Source organism: Apteryx rowi, unplaced genomic scaffold, assembly GCF_003343035.1.
Source record: "Apteryx rowi isolate R43461 unplaced genomic scaffold, aptRow1 scaffold_70, whole genome shotgun sequence".
Lineage (NCBI taxonomy): Eukaryota > Metazoa > Chordata > Aves > Apterygiformes > Apterygidae > Apteryx > Apteryx rowi.
The window spans coordinates 1425099-1450405 of NW_020450983.1; the positions used below are offsets into that span (position 1 = coordinate 1425099).

Sequence of the window (25307 nt, forward strand, 5' to 3'; positions counted from 1 at the left end):
CTGGGAGCGCGTCCCGAGCTGACTCACCCGCCCGCCTCAGTACGCAAATGCCGCAGACGGGCCCGCAGGCTCCTCCCCGCGCGGGCCGCGGGGGGCCGCGGGGGGCTGCAGCGGCCGCCGTGACGGCTTCCGGCCCGCTCCGCTCGCGCCCGCTTCCCGCGTGTCCGTGCGGGCGCCCCGCGCCCTCCGCTCCTCGGCGGCCCCGCTGCCTCCAGCGTCGCAGGAGACCGGGAATGAATGAGAGCGCGCTGCCTTTGTGCTGCTAGCCATTAGCTCCGGTCGGAGCGGGGGCAAAAGCAGCGCGCAAGTTCGGGAGCTGCCCTTCCCGATGGTCTGCAGGCGGATGATCCCCGTGCGGCGTCGTGCGATCCATTCCCCGTTAGGGCTCCTGGGCGCTTACGTTTTAAAATGGAGCTTTTAAACGAAGGTCCTCTCCAATAAAGCTTGTAAAGGCGCTGTTTATTTTCCTGCTTTCAGGTAGTCTTCCCTTTGCTTCTCTCTGAGCTGGGAAGCGTGCTATCATAATCTTTTTACTTCCAATAAAAATATTTGGATTTTCTGGGTATGTGTTCTCCTATTAAACAGTTGTATAAATGCTTAATATTAGGATGTTTCTCCAGTCCTCGTGGGACATATTTACTGACTTCAGAAAATGCTGTGTCTCCTCCCAAAACTTGGATATAGTTGGGAYACTTAATAGTTGTGCTTACAAAACCAATAAGAATCTCAGCATGGCGTAAAAGAACAAGCCAATACATCTTTGGCCTTGACACAATCTCAGTGAATACTAATGTTGAAATAGTGAGGAGGAGCCTTAAGCAGACTGTGCACGGGGTGTGCTTTCTTTGCGGTGCCAATGTCTTCCCGTCTATCAAGAGAGGGCCCTAGCTCTGACATGAGTTCTCCTCCATTCAGATGGAAATAAGAGTTTGCAAGCTACTCTGCCAGTTGAATAGCAAAGGAGAGGAAATTTCCACTATGCTGTTGTCTAGTGGTTTTTCTGTACAGGCAGGTTTCCTGAAGTGTGTGGGTTGGATGAATGGGTGTATGGATCACAGAAATCCTTTTGTGTCGTGAATGCACAGACACAGTGGGCACATTAGAAATATTTTGTAACTTTTAAGAAAATGATGTTAAAACAACTCTCTCTGTTTAAACCTATCTGGTAGTGTGAATCACTTACAATGTTACTAGTCGGTAGATAACCCTCGAAATCAATATGACTAACTTAGCTGGTAATTGATTTGCTATGTTGTTTTACAGCCAACTCACTTGATAAAAGATACTTTTCCATGTCAAACTATATATAGAATTAGATAACAGTTTGAATAATTTTACTTCATCAATTAGTTTTCTTCAGTGATTTAAGTGATTGGTGTGTGGTTAATTATTTGTATTTTCTTTACCCTTGATGTTAAGAGATGACTACTCAACAGCACTGTAAATTGTCAGCGTATTTTTAGCAGATTAAGGTTATTTGTTCTAGCTTTTCATGCTTAATGCACTGTGCTTATTTAATTTATTTACTTGCATATATAAAGGAAATCATACTTTTTGACTCTTTGGGGAGGGTTCAGTGCTTATCTGTTTTTTTCAAAAGCATATGCTTTACTTATAAGCTTATAATTTCATTAACTGGAGAATGTGCAGGGTTTGGTCTCACTTCTGCCCTTGCAGCAGTGATGTGAGTTTAGAGCGGTCTCACTAACTATTGTTCCTTTTCTGTTGCCTGTCTCCCTTTTGAAAGGTAGAGAGGTGCAAGAGAGCTCTGGTTGCCTGTGTGCTGAGCTGTGGCATCTCCAGGAGCAGCATGATAAGGAGTCAGTTGGCTCTAGTTCTTCCCTGTGTATTTCTCTTGCCTTAGCTTCCTCACAGAAATAAGATAGAAGCAGGAGAGAAATTGATAAATAACTACTTGCAGTTCCTCTATGTTTGCCTGTAGTCTGAGGTTGTCTTAGAGGCTTATCTAAATTATAACCACGAGGCAGTGGTTCTCTATGAATCTGAGTGCCATGGCTTTGGAGTGCTTATCTTTCTCTGCCACTTCTAAACCAGGATTTATAATAAGATCAAACACAAGCAGCTCCTGTTTTGTCTTGTGCTCACGTATCACATAGTGGAGGTTTGTGGCCTTTTGGAAACAGTTTGGTAAAATGCTGTACTGAGTCTTCCCTTGCTTTAAGAAATGACTAGAGATTTTTACTTTGCAGACTCGTGAGTGATGATTCAATTTGAATCTCTCACAAATTGGTATCCAGATGTAGTAGTTTTCAAACTGTATTAATGGTGTCATTAAATTGGGTAATACAATAGGAAAAAAATTATTATTACACTTTGAATTGTCTGGCATAATCAAATGTATTAAAGATATAGAAAGTATTGGAAGAAAACTCTAAATGACTTGAGTTTGTGGTGTTCTCAGCAACAAGGCATAAGTGGGGCTAATAACCCTCATAGAAGGAAAAAGGAGGAGCAGTCTGGGGGTTTCACRCAGGGTGTAATCAGGTAGGGCAAAGAAAAAAGAACCTGGGATTACTGCCATGTAGGTCTTTCCTACAGAAAAAAAAAAGAGGAGGAAGATTAGCATACTGTTCTAGCTATAATTGCAAGGTGCTATGCCTCACTAGAATTACAGCAAGAACACTGAGATCGTTATGAAACTATTGTAATGTGATGCTCACTGCACACTCAGATGTGTTTTTGAATTTTTTTGTAAAATCTGTACAATATAGACAGCAAAGTCTTTTAACAAAAAGTTAAAAGTTGTGGGGAAAAAAAGAAAGAAATAGACAATATACAGAGTCCAGCAATACTTGATTCACGGTCCCACTAGATGCTGGGAAGCTTGTTTAAGTTTTTATGTAAAGCTAGTCATGTCAGGGTGTTCAAGGTAGAGATGACTTTGTCTTGGACTGCATATAGATTCAGACCTACTGAACATTCTCTTGAATGCTTAGTTATATGCTTTAGCGCACAAATATGTGCTTGATTTAAAAAAAAACAAAGTAAAAAAAGCCCTCATTTTTTAGGAAAGCTTTCTACCATGTCGATGGATATATACTCTTGTCAGTCTCTGTAACAAAAGATCCAGTTTTGTTTTTGTTTAGTATTGTTTTGACTGAGTGCTTAATGGGGTGTACAGTGCTGTCAAAGTTTTAACTGCTTTTCTGACTTGATTTTTCTGCATTCTTTATCTGCTCAGACATTGGTTTAAGCAAGATTTGCTGCGATTTAGCTTTCTTCACAGGTGGTAGGAAGTTAAACATTCTGGTATCACTGTCTGCCTTTGCAGTAGAAGCACTTACGCATCTAGAGCCAAGCTGTGAATCAGAAAGAGACACAGTGCTTTTTTTGTATTGTGGCAGATGGACAGTAACATTTAAAAATTCCTGTGCAGCTAGGAATATGACTGCAGTCAAAATCTTACTAAACTTTTCTATGATGCTGCGTATCATAAGAAATGAATATTTGAGAAATCAGTAGAATGCTTTTTTTCCAATGACACAGGTACTTTTGAAGAAAGAAGGCTTTGCTTTTTCTTTTTCCTGTTGCAGGTGCCAGTAAGCTCTAACGGAATAGTGAGGGTGGAGATTTTTTGTTTTTTTGTTTGTTTGTTTCTTAATAATGCTTAATCATGGCACTAAGGACTGGCTCTTGTGCTTCTTTTCAAGTATTGCATTTAACATTTTTGGCCCCTGTTCAGCCATGTTATATGCAGATCCCAGGTTTATTGTGAAATAAACTCTGCAACATAGGACAGAAGTTTTCTTTCTTCCTGAAGTCTTCCTTTTCTCTCTCTTCCTCTTCCTAGCTCTCCAACCCCCAAAATTGGAAAAAATTCACAAGTGTCAAGGGAGTAAAGTTGAAGCATGATTAGTGCTTATCTAATAGGTATGGTTATGTTAGCTCAAAGCAAAGCAGTCTGGCTGCAGGTGGACCGAAAGGCGTTCTTGATGTTGCTGGCATTGGTGGTAGTCACTAGTAACATTACTTACATATTTAGATTCCACTAGTTCAAGTTACTGAAGAAGGGTGATTGTGCAGGTGATGGGATCAATGCAGCATGTAATCCAGCACACCATAAAGACAGCATTTCGTTTTCATTGTTGCGGGTGATGTTGAATAGCCACTTGCGTATGCGTTGTGAGAGTGTTTATATATATCATCTATGTATCTGTMTGTGTATATATATAAAAGCTCATGCCAGATTTACCTGCTTTTTATCACTTTTGCCATGTAAAGTTTGAAAAGCTCATATTCTTCATGGAGAGCATGGCCAGATACTTGATACCTTGCATTTAATGTTTTCACCAGAGTCAGAAATTCTATTTTTTATAGTAGAGAAGTGAGTGTTTTGATTCCTGCAAATGAACTCTAACTAATTATGGTGCCAACGTGTTGGTTCAGAAACATCAGTTTTCCACGATTGGTTGTTGCTGTTCAGTGTTGTCAGGCTATGCAGGGTACTTGGTTACTGCGGACTCTGCCAAAAGAAAAAAAAACAGATATAAGAGGTACATTGTAATGCAGAATTTTTGTTTGACAGTTTCCTTTGTGTGATAGTTTGTGTTAGAGTGAGAGACTTCAAGGGTTTGGTGCAGCAAAAGGTTGTGCACAGTAATCCTTCAAACAATGGCATGAGTTGCATGTTGGCTGTGGTAGCTGTGCTTTCCTTGGGGTAAATGTGCAGGATAGTCTTCCACTGTTACTTAGGTAGATTTTGTTTCCTGACAAGAAGTCCAGCATTATGTGAAGTTATTCTGGCAGAGCTTCTTGACAGGTTATGGCTTGTTCCCTGTGATTAGCTTGGGATAATTAATACTAATAGCCTCACAAAGAGCAGCTTACTCAGTTTGGGGCCACTGGAAGTTGCAGTGATTTCCCTTCCCCCTTCTCCCCCCTTCTTTAATGTGGCAGAGTAGTGTTAAACGGGGCAGTTTGGTCTAGTGAGCAGTGTTGTGCAGTGCACTTAGCAGCTATATTAAAAAAGCTAATGATTAAAAAAAAACATTGGTGCTTTTCTGGAGTGGGGGAAGTCAGTAGAGTTTTCAGGGCTGTGAATAGAAACAGGATCTTTCTGGCCTTTTTACTGCTGCACCCTTAGTAGCTATGTCGCTGGGGGGACAGAGACTCCCTAAAGGAGTGTTCACACTGATCTCCATCATGGAGTCAGTCACGGTGCTCAGGCATTAATTGGGGTCCCTCTGTTTTCTCTCCAGTGTTGGTGTTCCCACTCAGGCTCTGGGAGCACCTATTTATTTATTTATTTATTGAAATTAGGCAGCATCTTTCTGGAGTTCAATGAAGAAAGTTTCCCTGACTTTTTTGCTTTTAGGCTAGTTCCCACAAAAGGCTCTTGTCTTGCCTTGTCTTAAATGTCAAACTTTCTTCTGTTCCATTGGAACTAAGATACTGATGAATGTCTTGGTCACTTAACAGGAAGCAGGCTTTTTACTTGGCTTGATGAAGGTGTATTCAAGAACTGATTAATTTCTAGGGATCAAAATGAGAACCGAGCAAATATTTTGTTGTTATTAAAAAAATACATTGTGTATTATTTGGAGGATCACTGTCTCTTTTGGATCCAGTTAAAGCAATTGTAAGCTTACAAGTAAAGCAAATTGCTGGTGTCCAAAATACAGGTGAAGCTTTCATAATGACTTTGTTGACTAGGACTTCTACCTCTTATTTTATACGTTTTTTCCGCTTCTAAATAGCACTATAAATAGTTTATAATAGATGTATAGCTGTCTTTTTATTATAAAATGAGTCTGTTCTTGTGTTGTTTCAGGTGCTTTGTTATATAACTTCTAATCATTGTGTTGTATGTTGCGAACCAGTGGTTCCCAAACGAATCTTAAATAGCTGGTCACTTCCAGACTTATTACAGATAGCTAAACAACCTTCTTAACATGTGAAACTGAAAACTAAAACCAAACCAACACCCGGTAATGTTCAGCGGAGTACTGCAGACAACTTATGATACAATAATAACAGTTTGGGAACCACCTGGCTGTAATACACTAGAAAATACTTCAGTGCAAAATGGAAGACTATTTTCTGGGACGGCAGCCAGAACTTGGGCTTCCTTTCATCATCTCCCAGTGGACAGTACTCATCATTAGGTTACTGAATCATGTTTGCTTTTGGTAAAGAATACTGCACTTGAGTCTCTCATAATGAAGCATCAGTGGTGGGATGTTGGGTAATGATTTTGATGCTTTTCTTCATCTTAGTCCAATCTCTTCAGCTTCCTGAAAACAGCCTTATGGCTGACAAAGAAAATTATGTAAAAAGTGAATTTGCATCCTCCTTCAGTTATGTTTTCGAATGAAACAACTTTTGAGAGGTTTTCTGTAGTTTAAGCACCTGTGTAAGCATCTAAACTGCTAAATACCTCTGTAGCTCCCATTCTTTTTGAAAAGATGAATGCGTTTGTAAGTCTCAAGTGATCAGTCTTGTCTTAAAACAAAATTGCTTGCTCTTTTTGGGTAGTATTGTATATACTCAATTAATAAAACAATTTCTGCAGAATCTTAAGTGTCTTTTATGAAGTCTTCATCCAGATAATATAAATGCTTCATCTCAAGTTGGAAGCTGTCTCCAGGTAAACCAAAATTTAGAAAGTAATGCGATAGTAATTATTACTATGTATTCTCAGAAAGTCTGAAAACAAAATCAAGTTAATGTAACGAAACATAGTGCTATTAGCTTTTTAATGTTTAATGAGATATGCTAATGTGAGTCCATCATGGTCAAAAAGCAAATGATGCGAGAATACTAAAACTTGGTTGAAAACTTGGTTCCTAAAATAAGCTAGCTCTCCCAAATTTTAAAAGGCTTTTAAGTGAGGGTTATGCATCATATTTCTGAGAATAAGGGCAGAAAGTTCTTTGAAAATCACTTCAGCTGATCTGAGTCTGTATCATCTAGAATGTCAGATTTTTCACTTTGATATGTCCGTTATCTTGTCTTTTCAATAAGCAACTTGTATGTGATGCTGTGTATGCACATATAATGAAAAAAGGGGGGTGGGGGAGAACAAGGAAATAAATAGAAACACATCATCATGGTGAGTTTTCTGTCCATTTTTCTAAGCAGTGGTCTTACTTAGGAGTTTGTCACCGCTTACTGTCAGAGAGGTACAGCATAGGCAAAGTTACGGTGACAGACTCTTTTCTTGAGGCTATTTCCTCCAGCTCTGAGGAGCTCTTCCTTAAGCAGTTGTCAAGTAGAGGCCAGTAACATGGATATAACTGGTGAATTCCAGGCATGTTACTGGATCCCTGAGGTAGATTTGTAAAGCAGGTGGATGTTTTAGGTGAAGGCTTTTGGTCAGGCTGAACAGAAAGCTTGATTTGAGTTCAGAAATGTGCAGCAGAAAGCATTTTCGCCTTGAGACATCACTTGTAACAGGAAGCATGTGTGAATGAATGCTGTGTGTGGAGTTGTCTCAAATATCGGGTATATTATTAAAGCACCAGTCAGTCTCTACTACTTGTTCTTGATCCAGTGCAACAATTTTATCTATTAACTCAGTTACTTGTTCTTCCCCATCACCCCTTCCTTTCCTGATACAAACATGGGATTTCCTTAAACATGTGAAACTTTCCCTAATGGCTTGCTTAGTTGTCTTGATCAGCTTTGTTATGTAGCTCCATGAGCGCCTTTTAATGTTTCTCGTTCAAAAGTAAAGATGCCCAAATGCCAGATCTTACTCTCTAAATTTTTTAGAGCCAGAATGTATGAAAAGAAGTTCTTTTTGCACACAGTATTATCTATCCACTTTGCAATAAATGCATATGTTAGAGTTGTATTAATTTATAACTAACTAGGGTGGCGAGAGACTAAGAAAAACAAACACTGTATCGCTTGTTTCCAGTTTTGATTTTCAAAATAGACATTAGAATCTGTTGAAACTAAAATAATAATTTTAGTTTTTCTTTACAGGTTTGATCTTACTATTCTATCTGGTATTTTATGGCTTCCTGGCAGCACTCTTCACATTCACAATGTGGGTTATGCTTCAGACACTGAGCAGTGATATTCCAAAATATCGTGACCGAATTGCTAGTCCAGGTAACTATTTATTTTTTCATAAATCTGGTTCTGGTTTAACAGCTAATACTTCTTTGAGAACTTGTTTGAAATAAAAACTACCTATAGAAACCATTGATTATTATTCAATTACTTACCAAGTTTCAAAGGACAAATTGGTATGAGGCAARGTATGTGGATTTATAGCATAAAAGCAGTTAGTAGCTTTTTTGCATAGGTACTAACCAGTGCTGGTTGTCTCTTAAGTTCTCTGGAGTTGAATTTTGTTGTGTATTTAGACTGCAAGTTTCTCTGCATGTCAGTACAATACATTGTTGTAAAAGTGGGATTATCATTTTACAACAGAACTGAGCAGAAGTTAAAATTAGGTTTTGTTTTGCAGTTAAAAATCATGCAATATTAGGTCATAAGATATAGTGGTTAGTAAGATGAAAACTTTCTTTTGTTCCAGAGTGTACTCAGATACTTCAAACCAGTCCTAGTGGATCAGACTGAATGCCACCTGTGATTAGTATTTGTTACTTTGAAGTACAGGAAGGCTGTGTTTGGGGATAATCTACTCAGAACCATGTAAAGGCTATGCTACGAAGGCATTTCCAGAGTTTTAATTTTAGTACTRAATAGCTTGCAACCTATGTGAAACCTCTGTGGATTCCAGAGGTCGGTGACCTATTATTTAGGGAGTCACAGAAGAGAGAGGTTGTAGTTTTATGGTGAAGCTAAGTCAGTGTAACATGTAACTGCCACTGAAAGCACTGTCTTGCTTCCTGAGCTACTGCTTCCTTTGTGCTCATGCTTGTCCAGTCCCACAGTGGGCTGGTTCAAGGAGCTAAATGTGACAGAAAACTAACTTTGCACAAATAAAAATGAATAGTGATTTTTTTATTATTATTATTTAAATAAGATTGGCTTAAATGCATCAAGCAAGAATCTATCATTATAAGCTTTTACTGTATCTGCATATTGGAAAAAAGTAAGGATTTGAGCTCTGAAAGATTTAGAAGCTGCCTCTGCACACTTTAAATACACCAAAGATCAGTGTTTTCTAGATACTGTTTCTGGAGAATGTGTATTTGATTTATATATGCAATTTAAATGACTGGAACACCTGAAAGTTTTATAAAATCTCTCAGATTTTACAATAACTTGGCTTAGGGACCAAATTTATGCATCTCCTGTAAAAACAAAACAAAACAAAAACTTAGAATGGCTATGCAATATTAGTATTTTGGTGAAAGTTGGATGACATTTTTGAAAATACCTTTTTTTTTTTTTTTTTTTTTTGAAACTCCAAACCCATGATATTAATGAGCATCTTGCCACTGTATCAATACTCAAGATGAAATGGTAATGTGTGTGTGATGGAATTGCAGTTGGCCAAATGTGACAAATGTCTTTGGATTCCAAGCATAATTTGTTTTTACGTGCCATTTGGGTCATCTCTAACAGATGCTCTCTTACYATGAGGGATTTTTGAGGATTCTTACCAGTTTTTAAAGCTAAAGGGTGAGCTGAATGCTTGAAAAAGGGCAGGGGGAATCCCTGCTTAGTAGAAAAAAGGTAGCTTTTTGACCATTTCTGTTGGGGTAGTCAAAATCTTGGTAGTGTATAAAGCAGTATGGGTTCAGGGTATTAATTTTCATACTTTGGTTCTGAAATAACAGTCATAAAGGATGTTTGTTTAAAAAAAAAAGTGCATATACCACAATTAGTTTTTAATTAGGAATTCCTAAAACATTTTTGGATTTAATTTTTTTATTAAAAGATAATTTATATCTGAGTAATTAAAGATAATATAATTGCTTATCTCTGTTTCTATGTTTCTCCTTAACTGTGTCATTTTTCACTTGCAGTGAAACATGTCATGTTCCTGGCTGTAAAACTTTAATTTATATTTAAAAAAAAAAAAATTACACGCAAAACCTGGATGGCATAGGTCAAAGGTTTTACTCTTCTGTTAAATGTATTTGGAAATCTCACAGGTTGATATATTTTATAACTGATAATTGATATTTGACTGGCTGTGTGCACTGGGATGTAATTGTATCAATCAAATCAATCAAATCCAGAATAATTTTAAACTTTTTTTTTTAATCCCCTTTTGGAATTGTAGGATAATGTAATCTCTGCTACAATACAAGATGTAATCCTGTGTTGAAGCTGCTAATTCTATTACTCTGGTAGGCCCCAAATCCTGAATCCCCCATGGTCTATGTATCAGTCCTTCTTRAAATAGCTTTTACTGCAGAATTTCCACCATAGTCTCTAGGCAGACTGGGATGCACTGGAATTAGTGCAGGCCCTTCCCCTTAGGATTTGTATGTTTCTGAAGTTCCCCAAAAACAAAAAATCTCCTCAAATTACTGTCTCATTCATTTATGACTAGTTTACTTTTGTCTGTCATATACATTTTGCAAAACAACATCTAAGTCCTTCCTTCAGAGTATTGATCTATAGAAGGTAATAAGCCCTTCCCCTCCACCCCTCAGTGTGTAAAACCCCTTCAGTGACTTTTCAGTCCTGTTGCTAGTTGTCTTATATTTTGCTGAATCCCAATTCAGTATGGAGGTCAAAAGATGACTGTGATGATGCAAAGTAATTTGTAGCCAAAAGGGGGATTTCTAGTTTTGTTTGGATTTCAAGTCACATAGGTATATAGTTGTGGCTTGCCTGGAAATAATTTTAACTGCTGCTAATGCAAAAAGGAGAATTTGTGATTTGTTGGAAATCCTACAGAAAAAGTAGAGTAAAAAATGCATTAAAATTACATATATAATTATAATCTATAAGGTGTTTGTCTATGATAAATTTTTAGTGTATACCTTACTTATATCCCTTCTGCAAAGTATTTGAAGTAATTTCTGCCTTCGCGTGAGAGACTTAGTCATTTCTGTAGGTGAGTCTTTAATAGACCTGGGTTGCTTAATTGCACTTTCTATATGCTTTCCAAAAGCTTACTGTGATTGAATAACTATGGTATTAAAAATACCACATTAAGACAACTTCTCTGACTTTCTCTTCCCACTATAGTCTTATTTTCTTCAATGTTTATTTTGTATAAAGAAGGCCTGATTTTTTTAATTTGTGGAGATAAGTTTTGTTTTCTGCCTTATACTCTTATCCACTTGTTAATCTAGTTTTAATTTGATTTGCCAGAGGATAGAAGGCTACATGGCATCCTAAGCTGATATAATTACTGGCTGCTGCAGTTGCACTTCTTCCTTGTGCCAAATTTTTAATTGATCAAACCATTTCAGTACTCTAACCTAGAAGAAAACCAATATGATAGAAAACATGAATGATTTTCTGTGGAACTGCAGTCTCAGATCTTGGCTGCAATTGAAGAAATAGGATGCAGAGACTGAATTGTTAGCCACAACTGTGTTTTTTTCATCCATGCAAGTTAGTTTATATTAAATAAGAGTTGTCTTAAGGAAAGTAGTGTGCCTAAAGCAATCGTATGTCCTTTGTTTGAGTAGATTAAAAATATCTTTTGCAACTTGTGGTGGTGTAGTGCTGTTTTTCTGCCACTTGACTTGTGATGAGTAATAGTAGTATTAGGTATCATTGGTAGTGACAAGTCTTATGTATTTGCGGAGAGTATGCCTTCGTTAACTCCTCACATAGCTTTCACATGCTGCAAAAAATCCCTAAGATTCAACTCCCTACCTTTCTTTGCCCTTATTCCGGGAAGGACAGTTCCTCTCGTCCATCTAGGGCGCACATGTCAGTGCCTACCTCTTTCACCCTCCAACACAAGGCTAGGTTCAGTATTYAGTAATCCGTGTGTCCTCATTTCTCTTGCTAGCCCTGGCTCCCTGTCTGTAGATTGTTGCTGTTCCAGTGACCCTCAGCCAGAAGCCGAGCGGGCCCAGCCGTAGGCGCCAAGCGCAGCAGCCTGGGGAGCCAGCAGCGCTGCTCTGTGCCACCTGCGTGTTTTATTGTGTGGTGCCAGCTGCTTGTTAAGAATCTTCGTGCTTACCAGGGCCTGACTGTGCTCCCCACGGCATACCCCTACAAAGAGATACGCGTCAAGTGGTTCAATACATTCGCTTGTATTTTCCATGAAACAGATGCGATCTAAACTTTCTGTATGTGGAGAAGGAGGAAAGGAACAACAAACTTCTTTTGTTTTGATTGGAAAATCTTTCAAGCCATCTTTATGCATTATAAGATTAAAAAAAATACTTTGTTATTTGTGGGTTCCTCTGAGATTAAAATGATCATAGCCTCAATCAGTATTGCCTAACGATTTGAAGCATAACTTTAACTTGAGGATTGGGGGGGGGGAGTTGTTCTTTTTCTTTTTAGTTTGATCTGCTGAATGTGGAAAATGCAAAGTGAATCAGTAAAATACTTCCATTGAAAGTGATTAAGTTGCTTATTTTGCTATTCCTAATCCATTGGGTTTGGTTTGTGAATTACAGTTATATGTTGGATTAAGTTTAAGTCTTAATTCATGTAGAGTAATGTAGATTTTAATAACTGTCTTTAAACACAAACTGCTAGCAGTACTGTGGGGTATAGGGAAAACACTGATATTTCTTTATAGATAGATACTTTTCAATTTATGAATATAATTTAGAGTAGGTTAGAGTGGAGCTGAGAAGAAGAGTTCAGTCTTTTACTTGTACTTTTTCTTTTTAAGGACTTATGATTTCACCAAAGCCAGACACTGCACTGGAATTTTACTTTAACAAGAGTGACTCCCAATCATATGCAGAATATGTTTCTACACTTAGACAATTTCTTGAAAGTAAGTAAGTTATTTAAAACTGCCCAGATAATTCAGCAGTCTTACTACTGAGTACATTAGTTTCCTTTTATGCATTTAGTGACTAATCGCTAAATAAAATTGTTGCAAGTTTAGGCTTGCTCTAGATAAGTCTATTCTTATAAATACTTTATAGCACTTTTCAATGGTGGRTCTCAAAGTATGCTTTACATAAAAAGGTAAGTATCTGTGTGTATTTTACAGGCAGGAAATTGAGCATGAGGAACCGTGGAGTGCATAAAATAGGGGGAGTTTTGAGTCCTAGTCAAGTGTTCTGGTAATGTGTTGGTGTAGATACTACAAGAAGTAGGAATTATGTAGGCCAAGAGAATTCAATGTAAAATTACAGAAGCCATGTATTTGGAGTCAACATTTATCAAGATTTGACTGATCAGACTTTATCCAAAAGGCTTGCTACCTGAATAATAGATAATCCTTTAGTCTTAAAAATTCGAGTGTTTGCATGTTTAAAAATGAGGCACACAAAGAATAAATTAACAGCATTTTATTCATTATCACCCTAATACACAGTCCTTACAGACGGAAATATTAAAAAGTTGAAGTTAGAGAAAAGGTAGCAAAGGGCAGATGGAAGGACAGCAAAATCACTTAACACGTATGTTATTTTATGTATTTGCATGCATGTATACTTAATCTATAAATGTAGAAATTGAGCAAAAATATTAGTAAGCGTAACCTCTCAGAAGTTATAAGTCAGAATTAAAGTGGTTCTGTAGCATCTCATCTTTGTTTACGAGTTGCTTTGTTAGCGCCAGAAGCTCTGCTGGAAGCTGCGTGGATCGAGTGCCTGTGGTTTGGGTGCCTCCTCTCCGCGAGCAGCCGTTTCTTTCAGAGCTCCGAGGAGAGCTCCCAGGAGGCGTGCTACGCTTTGTGATCACCTGCCTCTCCTGCACTTAAATGGGTTTGGGGCTCTCACATTGAGGATGAACCTTTCATTACCCTTTTTGCAATTTTTTTATTTCTTCCTACAGCTAAGCAGACATAAAATGCATTAAATGTGAATAGATCATCTTTTGCATACTTTCTTTTGTTCTAGAAAGTGTTAGCAGTTTCTAGAGCCATAGATGTGTGAAATTAAAGAAATAGGAAAATGATTCGGAATGTCAGCATAACATCCGTTATACTACCTGATATAGATGAGAGACAAGTTAATACTATCTGTTAATACTTTAAGTTTTCCTGTTTGTTTATTAAAAAATAAAAAGAAACACACAAAGGGAAAACATGCTTATAGCTTAGTTTCCAGGTAAGAACTCTGTTTATATTTTAACACATTATAAATTTAAAATTATTTACAGAAACTAATAAAGTTGTGATTATTGGTACGATTTTAAAAGTAGGACTGTATTATTTCTCTTGTACTAATCTGTCTTCTTTCATTCACATATAGTAGAACTTTTTGTTAGGCTTTGGAAAAGTAACAGTGTTTAAGAGGGAAATAAGATCCCTAATGCTCTGAAAACAGTCCTTTAAAGAAAAATTCTAGACAAGTAACAACTCTTGACTAGGTGTTTACATAGGCTTCTCTATATTTGCCTGCATGTATGCTTTACACCATTGATTTTTTACAACCATTTCTATGTTTCATAGCATATGATGATTCAAAACAAGCCCAAAACATAGACTGCACACCAGGAAAGGTTTTTGATCAGAATGATGAGGCTGTTAAAAAGGCATGTCGATTTAATCTCTCTGAGCTTGGGCAGTGCTCTGGAAAGGAGGATAAGACCTTTGGCTATTCAAGAGGAACTCCATGTGTGCTTGTGAAAATGAATAGAGTAAGTGCATACTTGTATTTTATTTTTTCAGTTTTAGAACAAGCTTTCCAGACTAGCACTGTATGAAGAATCACTGTAGGAAAAGACTGAAATGTGTGTTCAGTTTGCTTCTCAAGATATGCCCGTTTCTGGAATAGTGTAATTTACTGAAATGTGTAGCAATTCGTGTGTTTCACAGAGTAAAATAAAGTGAGATTTCTATTGGCTTTGGTCAGTCACATCAAGATACCTGAAGACCCTGTTTTCAACAGTAGAATGCTCTTTGCTTATGGCTCTATGTAGCTGATTTCAAAACATTCTGTAGATAAAAGTACATTTTATTTCATATCTACATTATAGAAATACAATTAGAATTTAATACATTCTGTAACATTTAAACTGTTTAAGGTGATGAAAACTATACTGTATGAATAAATATATCACTTTTCATAGATGTTATACATTAATGTTACATGCTTAATTTGAAATAAGAAGATACTCCTTGGTGTAGCCATTGTAACTATTTGAGCTTTAACTTAAAAATGCTTTAAATTTTCATTCTAGTCTAAAATTGTGTTTCATAAAAATGGCTCTCGACAGATTTGCTGCCTGTACAAAGTCCGTCATATTAAGTGAGGAAAAAATGTGAATTCAGTCTGTAAAACTGGAAGGGGGAAGAACATCTATAAATATTTTTTCTTTCTCTCCTTTAGATAATTGGATTAAAGCCTGAAGGAGAACCATATATACAGTGTTCATCTAAGGTCAGTTCTGAATGCAATAAATAAGTGTGCAGTTAATTTTCCTCATGGTTAAGATGAAAAGTAAATGTAAATACTGGATCAGAACGCTTACTTCACTTTCTTCCTTTCTCTAAAACTTTTTAAACTTTATTTTTTACCTTTTCTGTTTCCTGTTTTCATCTCACTATATGTCTAGTTTAATTTTAGTGTGCTTAACTTCTTCAGTGTAGTTTTTAAAATACTGTCCTTTTTTGTTCTTCCATCTTTAGTAGCTTTAAGATGTATTTGAGCTTCCTGACCTGCTACAGAGTTGAGGAAAAAACATACATGTAACCTGTGCTCATATTATTATTTTTTTTAATTTTGTGTAAGTTATGTTTTGTTTTYGCATTTCATAACCTATATTTTTATTTTTCTCTCCATGCTGCAAGTGCACCTTAGACAATTTTATAAATGATGGGTAAGAGAAAGTGTGAAAACTAATGTTGTTAACTGTTCAAGTAAATATTGTCCTCAAATCAATTATAAACAATTTATAATAACAGCAAATCTATACATATTTATTGTGTAGCAGTTGATTTGAAAAGAATGTTTATGACAGCTATAACAATTACTTTGACTTCTGCACTTTTTTCCTAGTCTGCTTGGGGAGCAGTGAAAAACTTGGTAAGTTGCTAGCTTGAGCAAGGGACGGAGTCATGGCTTTTAGCTTGAGGCGACTTCCATAAAAATGGTAGGTAGGCTGGGGAATTTTAGGAGATTAACTAGGCAAATATCTAGGATGAAGTCAGGAACACTTAGGACCGCCTGTCTGTGGTAGGCATTAATTTTAATACTAGATTTTTGTGGATTCTTCGACAGTTTTAATCTCTCTGTGGCAGCCTGTTGCAAGTTAAGGTGATTACTTCTCTCAGTAGTTGAGACTGACTTTTTTGTATCTGATTTTACAAAATGTTCTGTTGAAGGAATGATTTGTTTCTCTAGAATAAAGCAATTAAGTTCTTTCTACTCTTACTAGTCTTTTTTTTTTTTTTTCCCCAGTCTATCGTTTTTTGTAACATGGTATTCCAAGCAGGGCACAGTTTGTCTCTAGCTGAGGCATTGTTAATGATGGTTAGAATTTTTCCATCTCTGTCATCACAATTAAAGAAAGAATATCTTCCAAGATGAAATTGTCATTTGTAATACTGTTACCTGGACTTGTTGTTGTCGTCACTTTACTCCTTTATCCTTCCTTTTAGTTATTTCGCAGTCTGTATTTATACATTCCTTGAAGTTCAGGGCTTTGAATTTCATGTTGCTGTTTTTGGCCCCTCTCTGTAATTTGTCAGATCATTTTAATGGGATCCAGTTCTCCAAAGTGTTTTCAACTACTTATGGCTTGGTGTTGTTTATTAATGAACTTTTTCTTACATCTAAGTCCTTATTGAAAATACTGAATAGAACCAGGCCCAGGAGAGTCATCTTTATCTCCACCTGAAATGCCACCTTATTCTGCAAGGGATGTGTTGAGTACTAACGCTTAAGTGATTTATAAAATATTGATGCTAATCCCAGTTCATATCTCTTCAGTTTTCTTATATGGATGTCCTGTGAGACAGTGTTAAAAGCTACACTAAACAAATCACAGACATTCCTTTTCCTTATCCTCTAAGCTGAGTTCATTAGCAAAAAAAAGTGAATTTGGTAACAACTTTGAGGGGGGTTTTTTTGTTTTGTTTTGTTTTTGCAATTTTTGCCCTTTAAAATATTTTCAGATAAATTATTTGAATGTTAAATGATTGGTATTTATTTTCTTGCATTCTCTTTCTTTAAGTAAATACTACTTTTTACATTCTCTGGGTAGAAATCTCTCTGATCTACACAAGTATAATGTTTTTATTTTAAGATTATTGCTAAAGGATCAAAGATTACTTGATAGTTCTTCAGTGACTTCCAGGGAAAATTTTTGTCAGACTTTGCTGCCTTGAATGCATCTATTTTATCTTAAGCTTATTCTTACTCTAGCCTGTCCTGATTTACCTGTTTATGAAAGCCTAAGTATTGGTTAGAATTCAACCTTCTCTGTAGAGACCAAAATGAAGAATCAGCATTAGCAATTATCATTTTCTTCTTCCTGTCTATGCTTCGTTTTTACAGAATTTCTCCTTCTTTCTACCTGTATCCCTTACTGACTGAAAATTATTTTTTGTCACCTGAGGCTTTTTTNTTTTTTAACTTAAAGGGTTATGCTGTGCCTTTATATCATCTCATGTGTCCTTGTTTCCAATTCCATCAGTATTTCTTTGATTCTTTAGGATACTAGCACTCCGTAGTGGTCTCGAGCTGTCATCACGGTAGTTTCTGTAGAGCAGGAAAGTGAGTGTTTGCAATGTCAGACACTAATCACAGCTGGTTCTTGCTCCTGCGCACTAGAGGAACTGACCTGCTCTAGACTTAAGGATCTCACAAGGAGAAACAAGCTTAAATGAATTGTGCTTCCAAGAAGTCTGACAATCAGCATTCTAGATCGTCAGTTCTGAGATGGAAATACCTAGTCTTGTGTTCATTGGAACATCTTGCAGTAGCATTCTTTCATGTTAAAACTACATTTACTGAAACATCAGCAGATTTGGTGCAAGGGAAAGCACTGCATATATGTTTTGGGTTTTTTTTAAACTATAGAAAGGACGAATAATCTTAATTCCAAACTATCTGTATTTCTGCTGTTTAGAGATTGTCTTGACTTTGTATTAGGTATCTTTTTCTAACTTACAAGAATGAAGAATGACTGTGTGGATAAGACTACTTTCCTTGCCATTGTCAGCATAACCAATTTACCTTGGTCTTTGTGAAAGAAGGATCAAACACCTTACAGGTTCTGTTAGCTGATATTGCTCTTTATCTTATTTCAGTTGATTTTCYTTAAACTGAGCAGTGAGCCTAAACAGATGTATGTGACTGATAACACTTCTTCTCAAATGATTACGAAACAGTCTTACAAGCATGTAACCCAAATTCTTTCCTTGGGTCCTTGTACTTTATTTTAAATCTGGAAATTCTTCTTTCTAAGATACAATCTTAATAAAGCCTCTGCGAGTGAAGTAGAAGTGCATCTTTATCTGTCCAACTAAGTGGTCTGATTTGTAGATTTGCTGACTGCCTGCAACTCTTTGTGGAAGTTGTCAATAGTAGGCAGAAAAAAATGGCACAAATGGATTGGGTCTTAAAGGTCGCCAGCAAATGCAGCTTGCTTATTTTTTAAAAAATTGTGTAGGGATATTAATGACGCTAGCTGCAAAAAAAATCACAGCATTTGCATGAGAGAGGCAGTTGCATGTCTGAGTACCTCTGGTACTTTATTGATAGCCTAATGTTTACATTTATGATTGCATGCATGCATCACGTGTAACTACTCCAGAAAGCTCTACTCCTGTTTATCTTTCCTATATTATTCTGTATTTTGATTTTTTTTTAACCATAATTTCAGAATTTTATTTGCATAATGACTATTTTCGGCTGCATGAGCTGTAATTAAAATAGAGGATAATAGTGCAATGCATCACAATTCTACTTAATTAAATTTGATAACTCAAGGTCCAAAATATTTAATAAACATATACTGGAGAATTGCAGCAATTTAGACTTCAAAGTAGTGAGAACATGGTCTTATCCTAAACATCATATGGTATGTTCTTAGAGGGGGAGGAGGGGATTCTTGGTCTGTGGTTTACTTCTCTGCTCTTGTGTGCCTCTTAGCTCAGTTCTATTCCTGCAGGATTTTTCTGAATTTTGTAGTGTATCTTTTTTAAATTGTTGATATTTTTTAAGGTAATATAGGGAAAAAAACAAAGTTACTAATGCACTTTGAACTTGTGAAATACACTGAACAAGCAGGGATGTTCTGAAGATCGTACTTAGTGTTTTGGGGGGATTTTGTTTTTGTGGTTTCTCTTACTTTATCTTGGTAAATGTTTACCTATCATAGAAAGTCACTTTTAGATGTGGCCATTTCCTAGTGGCTTGAATCTGTCGTAGTTTGCTGTCCTGGCAGGATACGCAGTCCTGGAGAATACTGTATGTATGGCGATGTGTCCATATGCTATCATAGTGACAGCCTGAGTCTGAGACAGCTCAGTCTCATTTGTAATGTCCTGTTGGCTGACTACTTAAGTCAGAAATTATGCAGCAACTTTGCAGGTGATGGAGCTTGTTTTTGCTACTAGATTTGGGATCGTAGGGGAAAGTCYAATGAAAAGGCATGCATATATACATTGTTCCTTCTGGGTGTTGATGGTGCACAGAAACTTTAGCACCATCACCATTTTAAACGTGGGTTTCCTTCTAGGTAACCTTATTTCAAGAACTTGTTTAACAGATTAGAAATGRTACACCATTGCAGGGAGAGAGCTAGGGTCATGAAAGGCTAGGGTTGTATTGTTGCAAAACCTGAGAATATTAAAAATTTGGCTTTAAACAGAAGTTCATCTTTAAGTAAAATACGGATTTGCTGTTGCTTCACCAAAATATGCAGGCTTGCTTGTGGATTTGGGGGATTTTAGCTTCTTTATGCTTTTTTGTTGAAATGAATTATTCATTGCAATGAGTATGTTTTCCCCCTGCCCCGTTTCCTTTGACTGGTAAGGGAAACTTAAATGCAAGCTGTCTTGACTTGATTACTAATTTACATATTACTGTTAATAAGCTTCTTTACTGTAGCAGATGTGTGCAGCATGTAACTTTTTCCCAAAAATTAATCTCTTCTGGAAGCTATTCTAATACTTTGGAGCTCAATTACCTTTTTTTAGGGATCTTGCACTTTATCATTGAGTTATAATTCAGCTTTCGGTATTATTATTTTCTTTTATGCAGGTAGATGTTAACTATAAATTTTGTTATTTCCAATCATAGGAAGAAGGCACAGTTCAGATAAATTATTTTCCTCCTGGAGGTTTGATTGACTTAATGTACTTTCCATACTATGGGAAAAGCTTGCATGTAAGTATGTCTTAACAATGGTCTTCATTTTGTAAGTGTTTAGTTTCTTTGTAAGTGTTTAGTTTCTTTTTGCATTTACTACTAGTATCAGACTGACAATAAAGTCTGAAATTTGCAATGAGATACTCATGAGGAATATTTTAAATGCAGAAGCTTCATAGTGCTTGATAAGATTAAAGATATGCTTTTGCAGACAGGAAGTAAATTGGGCATCACTATCTTAATGAAGAAAAGGCTGTATACTAGCAGTATTTAGGGAGTATGCTCTTTTATGGTCACTGATACATATTATATATATAGATTGTTGTTGAGTGCAGAGGAACACAAAAAAACTAAGCTGGTTCTTCTGTTTACAATACAGTTTCTAATAGTTAATCCTTGGGGTTTATGTTCAGGCTATGAAGTTTATAATTCAATATGTTTTTTCCACTGTTGGTTATACATCTTTGTAGCTCTGCAGACTTGTTTACTATTCACTCTGTTTTGTGAAGAAGCATTTTGAGATAGCTGATATATTTATTAGCTATATATATATATGTATGTTTTTTGGGGTTTTTTGAATCAACCTGTGATAACTACATACAAAAAGTCCTTACTTTCTATCAAATCTAAAATAGTTTCACCTCTTACAGACTGAGTTATTCATTCTTAGTTAATAAACAACTTCATCATTCACTACTAAGATAATACTTTTTCAGCATAAATATGTAAGGTCCGTAGTAGACCATATTAGTTGTCATTCCCCCAAATGATTTTTCTATTACATTGTTAAATTGTTCGTTAWTCCATTATCTTTCTAGTGTACTCTAGTTATTTGCAGCAGCTCATGTCTTTACATAGCTTACCACAATCAGGAAGGTGTTTGTTATTCTTTAGCATCCGCTTTTATGTTATTTGTCTGTAGTTCTGTCTCTTCTATTTTGTTACCAAGTGGTTGACATCTCCACAGTTATGTTAGTGAATACTCAAACCAGAGAGGCCTCTAGCATTTTTATGCTGAGAGGACTACATTTCAAAACAGGATGTCCTTGGGACAGTTAACTTGCTTATAATCTGAAAAACTTAGAGGACGTGCTGTATCTTGTAAACTAATTGTGTTCAGATGAGGTTCATCTTTGGCAATTTTATTCTGAAGGGCAATTCAGTACAACTCTTTAGGAGTTGATTTGTCTAATAAAAAGGGCCTGGAGCCATGTTTGGGATCTGTCAACCTCCAGTTCCAAAAGGCAGAGTCGGTACATACACTATCCCCTCTTGGGAAAGAACGGAGAAAGAAAGAGGGCACTGCTTCTCTAAGAAACACAAAATACAGCATCAGTAGACCTTGAGATGTCAGGAGGAAGTCTGTACAGGTGGGTACAAAGACCTTTGCTGACAAAATCCCTTAGTGCTTCTATGGGAAAGGTAAGTCTATGAAAGGAGAGTACTGAAGTCAGGCAAAACTCAATGCTATTCCTTACCTGACTTAGCTAATTAAGTGTTTTGTTTTTTTTAAATAAACTGATATTCTTTTTTGGAGTTTTTGGATCTGGGTCTTTTCACATTCACTTTGTTGTGTGAGATAGGGGCTGAGGTTTACCTGAGGGATTCTTGTTTATGTGAGGCTCAATTCTCATAACATTGGTATATTGTGGAAAAAGAAGGCAACAGGAAGAATTTTGAGAGGTTAAGGTATTCCATTAGGTCTCAAGAGACTGGATTGATTTCTTGGCTATACCACAAATATTTTCTGTATTACATCTTTGTAGAATTGTTGAATTACTTTATTGTGTAAAGGAGTTAAGAGAATAAAACTAATCTTGCTGTGCAGGTGTGAAGGTGGGAGCCATGAAAGTACTAATCAATGCAGTTTTGCTGCCCAGAAAGGTTGTTTGCCTTTTGCCACTCTCAGTGCACTGAACCCAACTCCCTGACCTTAATGATTGTTTCCTTTTTTAAAATGATCTCTACTGCTTAATAAGGATGTTGAATATTTTTATCCCTTTTATATTGTGTAAAAGGCCATTTTACTCCAATCTGTCTTCAAAATACCATAGAAATTTCTGCACCTATTTAAAGTCTTGGAGATGAGAAGATTTCTCTGAGCACACACTTTATTTTCTAATCGTTAGAAAACTTGGTTAGTCTCAAATGTGGTGTTGCTGTTGACTTGAAAATTTTGAGGACAGCCTTGCCTAGCTGCATTTTTTCCTCCAGATTGAAATTTATGGGGGGCACAAATAAAGTTCTGCTCCAGTAGAGCCACCCTCCATCCAAGCGAAGTAGTTATATCAATGTAGTTCTTATCAATCCTTCACATGTAAAGACTTAAGTACATCTGCTTCCATGCCACCATTCTTTGTAAACAAGAATTTGGGTGTTCTAGAGTGCTTTCTTTGCTTTTGATCTTTTTTTTTTCTTACCCTGAAAATAACAGAAACAAGGAGTCTCTAAAGTTAATGAAAAGAACTAACTCAAAGTTTTGTTCAGTTAAAATTTAATGCTAACAATTGTAGAATGTTGCTGTGTCATCTTTTAGTCCACTAGCTTCTATGAATTTTACTGTTTAGAACTACCCGGTTCTAAATGGGATAGGATGAAAGAAAAGCTGATTTACTAATATTTGTCGTAGTGTGCTGTTGTTGACCAAAAAAAAAAAAAACCAAACCACACTTAAAACAGCATATTAGAAAAGATACGTCCTATAACAGATTTAAAAAAACAAAAGAGGCAATGTAATGAGTAGGGAAGCAGAACGTAGTTTCAGAGGCTGTTTCAGTCGAGGTGTCTAGGAAATTGGAGAATAGACCCAGTGTAATAGGAAGAGGTAAAAGCATATGCCTCTTGGAAATCCTGTCTGTGACTGTTCAGTTTTATTGACTGCGTCAGTTAGGAAATGATAGGAAGAATGTATACCTGATTATCCAACTTTGGGGGGAAAAAATGTCTTACCTGAGTCAGATTGGTCTTTGAAAGGTTGGATCTTAATTAGCTTTTTCTGGACAGTGTTCTGATGGATTAAATGTTAATTGTTCATGTTAATTGTTATATTCAGGTCACTTACTCTGGCATCTCAAATATTTTCCCCATTTTTCTGTTTACTAGGCTCACTATTTACAGCCTCTAGTGGCTGTTCAACTAGCAATTAACTCCAACAGTACCAAAGAAGAAATGACAATTGAGTGTAAGATCCTGGGCTCACCTAATTTAAAAAATGAAGATGACCGTGACAAGTTTCTGGGACGAATTGCCTTCAAAGTTCAGATGACTGAATAGCAGGAGTAAAAAAAAAATTCTGCACAAAGTAAACATTGTGTTGTCTGTTTTGTATCAGCTGGACATGCCATTCTAGGATACGAGACCACTTTGGAGAATGTTCAGGTGGTATATGGCGTTCAGGGTAGCATAAATAATATGCTTCCAAATCATATGTTTAAAATCCCTCAAAATAAATGCCTATCATGCTTCTGCCTGCCCCATTGGAACAGTGTACAGACTATAGTTATGTCATTTTAGGGACCTGTAAATAGCTGTTTTCAAACACATAATAATGGTGATCTTTGTCCTGTTCTAAAATGTGGTTTTATCCCCCAAGTGAGTGTCTCAAGCTTAATGTGCTGTGCTATGTAAATATTGTATTGATTTAACACTGGTTTAACTGTCATATCTCAATGCTGACACAGTTATAGGGATAAATAATAAATGGTACCTGACTGACATAGTGATTTTTTTGAAAGAGTAAACACCTCCACATAAACTGTGTGTATGGGAGTGGGCGGGTGGGTGGATGGCTGTGTGGAGATGCCTTAAATCCTAGACTGGGTGGGGTGGGAGAATTAAAATGGATTTTAAGAACTGGTATGGATTTCTGAAAGTAAGTGCTCAACTAGTACTTTCTTGTGCTTGTCACTGTGCAAGTATTGTGTACATGTAATACTTGGTATAGAGTTTGGTATTCTAGCTGAGGAATTGAATCTTTTATTGTGTTGTTAATTGCTTGCGATATGTGGAGCACAAATAAAATCTATACAATATTTTAAAACTTTCTAGTTCAGAAATATCAATATAAGGCAATTAAAATGGTTTAGAGTCCTGGTAACAGTTGTACAACAGGGCTGCTTGAAAGAAGCGGCCTTGCTATTGTGGGAATAGGCTTTCGTTTTCCAATAAAACAAGTTCCTGAAGAAACTCTGTTGAAAAGTAAATAAGAATTGTCTTGATTAAACATTTCTATGTTTAATTTATATGCTCTGTTTCCTTGCATCATTTTAAATCCTTGGTATTTTCTTCCATTCTTTCGTCTTGGATTTTCTGTGCGTTTCCTCGTCTGCCCTTTAGAAAGTTGGCCTTACCAACTGCTTTATAGAAAACTTAGGCTATTGAGTTGGAGTGTATATTCTGTTACAAGTATTGTGGCCTAGATTTGTTAGTTAACATGCTTTTATGCCTAGTTCTTACCGTGGTTTTTAATATTCTATTTAGACAAATGAGGGGGATGATTAAGTTCAATATCAGTTCTGAGGTCTTAATGCCCTGCCTTGAAAATGTCTGAGGCCAACATAAGCCACATTAGTGCAAAGTTTTTTAAACACCTATGCAACATACACGTGTGCAAGGTTGGGGGAAGCTACTCGTAATGGGAATTTAGCAGTGCGTTGATCCTCATTAAAAATAGATCAATTCTGATCTGATAGAATTTAGCATGCTTTTTTGTTTGTCTTCAATGGAAACATGTTGTGTGTTCCTCACAAATATGCAGTGGATACTTTTGTAATGATAGCATGCATAATACTGCTCAGGAGTGCAATCCAGTTCCTCGTGTTTTAAATCTTGCAGTTTTAGAGCTGGGACGCATGGGTTTTTGAAGATATGACTAATCTCTATATTATTACAGCCTGAAGTATTTTAATGGTTGTGAGGGAGCTTAAAGTGTAGGGGTTGTATCTGAAAAGGAACAGAACTAGCTTCATGTTAAAAAAAAAATAAAAAATAAAATCT

The 25307-nt window shown here is 36.5% G+C and overlaps 1 protein-coding gene across 1 annotated transcript in view; it reads left to right on the plus strand.

Annotated features, from left to right (window-relative positions):
- The window catches only part of GRK7 (G protein-coupled receptor kinase 7), a 69089-nt gene extending 44536 nt beyond the window's left edge, over nucleotides 1-24553 (plus strand). The window contains exons 5-11 of the mRNA XM_026087027.1: nucleotides 3892-3971; nucleotides 7951-8079; nucleotides 12707-12814; nucleotides 14444-14631; nucleotides 15324-15374; nucleotides 20244-20330; nucleotides 23415-24553. Of these exons, the coding sequence (XP_025942812.1) occupies nucleotides 3892-3971; nucleotides 7951-8079; nucleotides 12707-12814; nucleotides 14444-14631; nucleotides 15324-15374; nucleotides 20244-20330; nucleotides 23415-23585 (814 nt within the window). The 3' untranslated portion in view covers nucleotides 23586-24553. The remainder of the gene's footprint in view (nucleotides 1-3891; nucleotides 3972-7950; nucleotides 8080-12706; nucleotides 12815-14443; nucleotides 14632-15323; nucleotides 15375-20243; nucleotides 20331-23414) is intronic.
- Nucleotides 24554-25307: the final 754 nt, after the last annotated feature.